The sequence below is a fragment of a genome, unplaced genomic scaffold (assembly GCF_019419815.1).
Source record: "Pyrus x bretschneideri cultivar Hongxiangsu unplaced genomic scaffold, Pyrus_bretschneideri_v1 Contig66, whole genome shotgun sequence".
Taxonomy (NCBI): Eukaryota; Viridiplantae; Streptophyta; class Magnoliopsida; order Rosales; family Rosaceae; genus Pyrus; species Pyrus x bretschneideri.
The window spans coordinates 348,549-356,448 of NW_025999805.1; the positions used below are offsets into that span (position 1 = coordinate 348,549).

The 7,900-nt window shown below is 36.7% G+C and overlaps 1 protein-coding gene across 1 annotated transcript; it reads right to left on the minus strand.

Moving 5' to 3' along the window:
- Positions 1–4,221: 4,221 nt before the first annotated feature.
- On the minus strand, positions 4,222–7,588 carry LOC103937595 (pentatricopeptide repeat-containing protein At4g39620, chloroplastic). The gene is given in 6 exon segments (XM_048573328.1): positions 4,222–4,506; positions 5,349–5,798; positions 5,800–6,600; positions 7,120–7,412; positions 7,415–7,441; positions 7,444–7,588. Coding segments are annotated over 5 exon segments (1,455 nt in total). The 5' UTR covers positions 7,466–7,588; the 3' UTR covers positions 4,222–4,506; positions 5,349–5,486.
- Between the last annotated feature and the right edge of the window lie 312 nt (positions 7,589–7,900).

The following is a 7,900-nucleotide window of genomic DNA, read 5'->3' on the forward strand; positions in this document are numbered from 1 at the left end:
AAGAAATTCACACCAAGCTAACGGAAGGTATAACATTGGATCAAATTCTAAAGATGAGGTATGACATTGTCAATTTTAAAAGATGAGATATGATATGTAAGAATTCTATGTGGACTCAACTAGTTATAGATAAAGGAGAAATAATATGTTGGTAATACAAATTAATAAGAGTTTGGACACATGGAAAGCTACATCATATAATTGAGGGGTATACTTTCATCGTGCATTTGAAAGGAAGCACTAATCACAACCACCTCTACACGATCGGGCTTTGAAGCAAAGGAAAAATAACCAACTCTCCATGATAGATGGGAGTTGGCTGCCATTGCTTCTATAAGTGCAAGAGTTCCCTGCTCACAGAGAAATACATTCAGCATTCTTGACTCTATCACCATCTGAACATAAGGTCTCTTAGTGGGTAGAAGAAACTACTTGACATCCATGGCTTCTTCAAGTTTGAGACTAACGATCATTTGTAAATTTGAGACTAACGATGGATATATAAATATATATGTATTGTGAATTGTGATTAGAGTTTCTGTTAATTTACTTAAATTCCAACATTTGGTATCAGAGCCAAATTAACAGGCTCTAATCCTTCGAACATTCTTTGAAAAACCCTAACTCTTTTGCACCTGGACTTGAAATAAGTCACTTACAACTGGTTCTATATTTATTACTTCTCGAAAATTGAAAGTTGGGTTTTTTGTTTATCTGTACTAATCGCTGCTTCTTCAGAAAGATGAAGGTTTACTCAAAAGGAATAAGGAATAACTAATTTCCTATTTACTTTCATTGTGATTCAAAACCCATGAAATGTTCACATTCTTTTCCAAAGAGGAGAATGTATAAGTTGTCAGGTGTTTTTAATCAGTGTATAGCATCATATTGATCAGGCTACATTCTTGTCCAAAGACATGATATAATTGCATGATAAGATCATGTAGTGATGGCTGTACAATAAAGGGCAATGGCAGTTTATATCTCTTGCTCAAAGGTGTGATATAAACATGCATTTACAACCACTGACAATGTTAGCTTGGCTTCGTCAGGTATGTCTTCTAGCTCTATTTGTATCATTGTGATCTAAGGTTCATGCTAAAGATTAAGGTTTCATCAAACATGCCTGAGGCAATATGAGGCTTTTTGGTTTTCTGTTTCAATTACCAAAGTCTATATTTAGCTGGAATGAAATGTATATGCTTCTGGGTATAACTGGCTTGATTAGGTCGAAAGCAAGTTTTGGCTTTGCCCAAAATGAATTGAGCACTGGCTGTTTTGAATTTTGATCCCTTCAATATCAATGATCTGAGAGTTGATCTTGGGGTATTTTGTTCTTCATTCATTCGGTTTCATCTCGGCCGGCTGTTGTCCAATTTTTTGAGAATAAATTTGTGTTTTGGGTGCGAAGGCAGGTACCATCACATGTGATGATTGGGACTTTAGTTTCGCTCATCCATCCGTAAGCATCACGCTTTCCACTTCACTGGAACTTTATAAGTTGGAGTGAGGGGAAATATTGGGTTTCTCTTATCAGTTTAATGCCCCTTGTGATAACTCTTTACATTCTTACTTTATTCGAATTTCATGTTACATGGACACAAGGAGCAAGATTTCACTGGTTTGACTTGGGTAACTTCCTAATATTGTTTGAGTGGTATGCCGATATACAATGCAAGGCCTCTTGTAAAAGATCAAACTTAGCTTTAATTAATTCTATTTAATATGTTGTTAGTGGTGTGATTAGTTAGGCTAAGTTTGTTCTGGTAGCTAGGATAAGTTGGCAGCACAAGTGTGTGCGTTATGCTATTGTATAAATACCAAGTGTAATCTTATTATTTGTCATCAATGAAGAGATATTCTCCCAATAACTCTCAATCAAGCTAGTTAAGAGTATCTCCAAAGGAGATGTCAAATTTTAAACATAAAATTTGAATTTGACAGCCTATGTGGCATTTTGACATCTTTCAAAATTTTGCTCTCCACCCGATATGTCAAATTAAATATTATTTTATTACACTATTTTTTTTCTTTTTGTTTTATAAAACTATTATTTTCTGGGTTTGCTTGATGAGAAAGCAGCATAAACAAGACGGGTTGCGCTGCCATGGTGCTAAACTATTAAATTCCAATTAGTCCTTCTGAAAATCCAAGTCAACAAAAAAACTCAAAAAAAAAAAAAACTCAATACCAACGACCACAACAGTGAGCGGGAGTCTCCGTCTCTCAGCTGAAAAATGGACGACGACGGCGTCTCGAAAGTAGTGCCAGTGGTGGCTTGCGTTACCATGGCGCTTTTCTACGTAGCCATTCTCTACACCCCGACTGTAATCCTGTCTTCCTCCTCCTCCTTCCTTCAAGAACTTCATGATCCGACAGCTCGTATGTGCTGCCATTTCATCCGTCGTCTCTGTCATCGTCTCCACCCTCCTCCTCCCTGTAAGTCCGCTTTAACTTCCCAGTTTCGATTAACCCAGTATATATCTGATAAATATTAATAAAAAATATTTGAAATTGCTATCAAATTTAACAACAAAGGGAAAGCTGTTATTCCATGTCATGTCACATCAGATTTGACTCTTGGTTGGAGAACATTGCATCTGTCTTCTTTTACTGTTATTGCTGATTTGAACATTTTGACATCTCTTTGAAGATGGTCTAACAAGCCAAAACAAAAAAGGAATCGAAGGACACATTAAAAAATTTGCAAACTACAACTTGTTAGCACACCCCAAAAGACAAAAAGTACGAGTGCATTTTCAAAGGAAAAAAAAATACTTAATTCACATAGAAAAGAAAAGAAAAGAAAAGATGTGATAATCTAACTTGTTCCTTCTAATTATTGATTAAAACTAAACTTTCAACAAAAGTCTCTGCATAGTAGCGGAAAGGGAATTTTGTGCCAACCGGATTCGAGTTCTGTTGACTTGCTCGGTTTGAAGATTATAGAAAGCCAAATCATATCCTTCACAATTGTTTCCATGATACTCTAAAAGAGTTCATTATTTCTTCTAAACCCTAATGGAGTAGGAATCGTTCCAGAAAGAAAATGTGTGCAACTTTTCGAAGGACTGTTATCGTCGAACCCATAATCAAGATCTAAATTACCGCATCCTCGATCGAAGTCACCTGCTCGATAGGGGTATCTAGGATAAGCTGCGATGCCACCTCGTGGAGGAGAGCATAGTAACCTATAATAAGAAAATACAGATCAATATTTTTAATTTTATAAATGAAAGAAAAGCAACAGTTAAAGGAAAACTTGTATGGAGTTGCTCAGCGTCTTGCACCCAGGTCGAACATAAACTTCCTTAAACATATCAATGTACCGGAAACTTAGAAACCTAAAAACAGTAGAAGAAATTATAAAATAATCATAATAAAATTCACTATATATTAAAATTTTAAAATAATATATTGTCACCTCTCACTGCTTCTCCAATTTATAAGAGAAGGGTTTGAACGTGTGTGGTGGAGAAGTTTCCTTTTCAACCTATTGATCTTTTTGGCTTTAGATCTCTTCTGTTAAACATAATTATTTATGGGAACTGTTATTAGCACTTCAAAAACATCATTGTACACTCTTCACAAGTGTATTTTTAGTTCTAATTATAAAATGTTTAGAGTGTGAAATGAGATTTTTGAAATACTAATAACAGTTCCCTTATTTATTAGTGTATTAGATAGACATGATAATGTATTAGATAAACTATTGTATTCCTTTCCGTATCAGTTTTGTTTGCATTTTGGGTGTGTTCGAGTTTGCTTATTGTATTGGCGACCATTAACAGTAATCACTGTTTGCATGGTCAACCTTAACACGAAATAAACAAATGTCCCCCGCTTGATTAGAAAAAGTGTTTGCATACAATGATTAGAAAATGCGAAGTCATTTGATCATGGCATCTTCAAAAACTTTAACCCACGTCCTACAGTTTAACATTTACCATTTCCGTTTACTCAATCATGAAAAATTTGTAAAAGTGATGTTTAGGGGCGGGTACCGTGATAAAAAATAAATATAAATAAATAAATCTTTCACACACGTAAGACCGCGTGCAGAAAGTCTAATGGTAGATAATGCAAATGTCACTAAGATTTCGAATAGCTGTTCCAAATGTAAGTTGATTATGTTTCATCTCTGCGCTAGAGAGAGCAGAAGTCACATTGTTACGCCCCTTCCCGCATTAAAAATGGCCTCCTTTGAGACAAATAGAAGCAGAAGTCAAATGCGTGGTGATTTATTGAGAACCCGTCAAAGAATACACTCAACGTAGCAGTTTTCAGTTTACACAGTCGAAATACACAAAAGAAGCACCGTGGGCCGCCATGGCCATAGAAACTAAGAGTGCCACCACCAGTTGCATTGTTAAGAACAAAAAAGAAAACTACATAATACAAAACAAAGCTTTCTGGAGAAGAAACGTTGCTATCTATCTAACAAAAGTTCTCGAAGAATTAGCTTCGACATCGTTTTGGCCTCTTACCAGTGGCTCCACCATTCTCCTGCAATCATTTTATATGTTACAAAATCTTTCCACTTTGCAAAAAAAAAAAAAAAAAACAAATCCACTATGGAATCAATAAAACGAAAAAAAAAACACATCATCAAAAACTGACAAGAACGACTAGAACATAATATCAAAACTATGCAATCTTTCATCCCTATGGTTTCTGAAAGGCAGAAGAACTACAAGTCTAGAGCAGGAGAGAAATTCAGGAGCTTCTGCCGCACCTAAATTTTGGTTATCACATCCGGGACTCTTAAATTTTATGAGCTTCTATTTTATGTTTATAAATTCTACTACTTTAATTCTTTCAATTTTTAACTAGTTATCGTAGTTATGTTATAAAAATTAACATAATCCTTTCCTCTGATTCTGAAATTTCTTTCCTACACAACTGTTCTGTTCGGTTTTCAGCTCTGAAAGATGAACTTCATCAATGACATTGTCCTTAACATACTAGGTTATTACAAATCTTGTTTTCTCTTTCAGTTTCATTGGATTTTGAACATCTTTTCTTCACAACTGTTCTGTTTTCAGCTGTGAAAGATGAACTTTAGTGACATTGTCGTCAAAATTCCTAGGTTTTTCTAAATCTTTTTACTATCACAAAACCAGTAAACTCGAAAAAATTTCTTGATTACTGTAAGATCCAAATACATGATTTATTGAGTACAGAATTTTTTAAATAGTCATGGAGTTCAATAAGAGATAACTAAAGACATAAATTACCAACAATACCCTGAAAAAAATACATATTGTAAGCACAAACTAGAAATTTTCATCATAAAGAAAAAATGAATGGCATTTACAACGATTAAAAACAGAGAAAAAAACACTTACTATATGACCAAGTAATTCCATGGTGCCATGATAATCTGGTGCTGGAGCCAAAAACTCTATGCTATATTTGCATCGAACCTGATTCTACCAGAAGAAAAATCAGAAAAATATGTAAACCAAGTTATTAGTCTTCTCTACCTAACTTTTTTCGCCATCCTGCTGTCTGCTCAAAGCAGTTGTAGCAGTCACGGAGCCTGGACTCCCTGGTGAAGAGAAAAATGCCCCAAGAGCCTCTAGAAAGAACCTCTTATTAGGGACAATACCATCATTTTCCATGGACTTCAGCAGTTTCTCGAGAAGCTCCTTCATGTTGCCCTTAGTGTAATACTTGTATAGAAGTTTATACGTTGATACATTTGGGCGTACCCCAATACTATTTGCACTGACAAAAAGCTTATCAGCTTCCACAGGCAAACCATTCATGCAGTAAACATCAAGCATCGCATTCAAGTGTTGAAACCTTTAGCTCCCTTCCAGAATCAGCCAACCTGTCAAATACATCCCTAGCTTTTGAAACGCAATCGCAGAACCCATACATCATGATAAGACTCTCATATGTTATGAAGCTTGGCGTATACTTCATGTCAGTCATCTTCTGGAATACATGTTCCGCTTTCTCCATATGCCTTGCCTTCCCATAATTTATGATCATTGAATTAAACGTTGGAAGTGTTGGTTTCTCCTTGGAACGAAGTAAGCTCTTAAATACCTGTTCCATCTTATCGAATTGTTGCTTCTTCCCATATGAATCAATCAGCAAATTAAAGGTGATGATGTCAGGCTTACACTGATTACTTTTCATCCGAGAAAGCACGGATTCCATTTCTCTTATATTCCCATTCTTCCCATATGCATCCATTACACCATTATACGTATAAATATCAGGGGAAGCAACGCTCTCATCAAGATCCTTAAATAAAGCATTAACTTTCTCTACATTTCGAGATTGTGCAAAAGCTCTCAAAAGAATGTTGTACGTCACAATGCTGGGTTGGCATCGTTCCATTCCCTTCATCTTGTTGAAGTATCCAAGAGCTTTGTCCAAAGCCTTTGCTTTGTCCTTGGAGTTTAGGTGGGCTGAGATAAGTGCATTGTAGACAGAAGTATCAGGCCGGCACCCACTATTACGCATCTCAGAGAAAAGCCACATTGCCATCCGAGTTTGGCCCTTCTTTCCCATAACCGAGATCAATTTTGAATACACACCGTTATCAGCAACGTACCACCGCTGTCTTTGCATCCATCTGAACACCTGAGTGTGGGTTGTATAAGTGAAGGTATCTTCCATCCTATCAAAATTTCTGCTATAAAATGCTCACAGAGTAACTGACATGTCTAACATAAAATTAGCAGTCATTCGCTATCAAACGCACCAAGACTTAAAAACCCATAAAACATATGCCGTTTCCATTATTTACAATGTGAGAAAATGTAACCAAATTGCCTAATCACTAAAACCTACACATTTCTCCTTGCATTCTATATATCAAATCCACATAGGTTAGAAAGCTGATTTTCACATGCCATTTTTAGCCTCTCGCGTGGCCTCTTTATTTCTAGTTATCGGATTGAATAAATCAAACGGAAACAATAAAAAGGATTAAGCAGGGGTGCGTAGGAGGAGAAAAAGGGTGTGTGTTTATCATTTCCATATCGATTAATCAAGTTTTTGACTATAAATGGCGTCCACAGACCGAAACACAATAAACAATTCAACAATTTCAAATACCCAGAAGCTAAAATTGCAGAAAAGAAAGAAAATTGAGCTGACCTCCAAGCACTGAAGCCACTTATCAGTCTTCCCAAGCTCTTCAAAAAGCATAAAGCAATGCTCCGTCCTCACAATCTTAACGTACTTATTTAGCGTCTTCAACAACGGCTCTTTGTCACTGAAGCTCCTCATGAGCGTCCGAACCACCTCCCGGACTTCCGGGTCCTCGGTCCTTGGTCCCGGATTTCTTTTGGGTCGGGTCGAAACGCAGGAAATTTGGGTCCTAGGTCGCTTACGGATAAGCGGATGCGGAAGCCATGGCTGGGTGAAGCTGTAATTTTGGGAGGAATGAAGGTAAATTGAAATGTAGAGGGTTGGAGAGGTTGGGTGAGATTGTTAGGGACATTTTGGTTTCTGCGAATGGGGAAGGAGGGGGAGGAGGGTTTTGAGTTGGGAGTCAAGTGAGATGTGGTGTGTCGCAGTTTCGCTGGGTTGCGCTTGCGGGGGTCAAATGAGAAAATAATTTAGGAGAGAATGGGAGAAAGTACAATTTAAAGCATGCCAGCCTTTATATAATGGCATGGCTACTCCTAATTCAATAGGGAAAACCAATTGTTCAACCATTTGAGGAATTAAGAGCCTATTTAATTAAGGAATCAATGTCAAAAAGGGTACAACAGTTACACTAATTAGTGGACTAACATAAAGTCATGCAACACTTTCTCTTAGACGTTCACGAATAGCTCAGTTGATTAATCACGGGAACTCCATGTCAATGCCTTGTCCTTGTCTCTATGAAAAATGAAATGTATACTCTTTACAGGGACAACCTGTATAAATT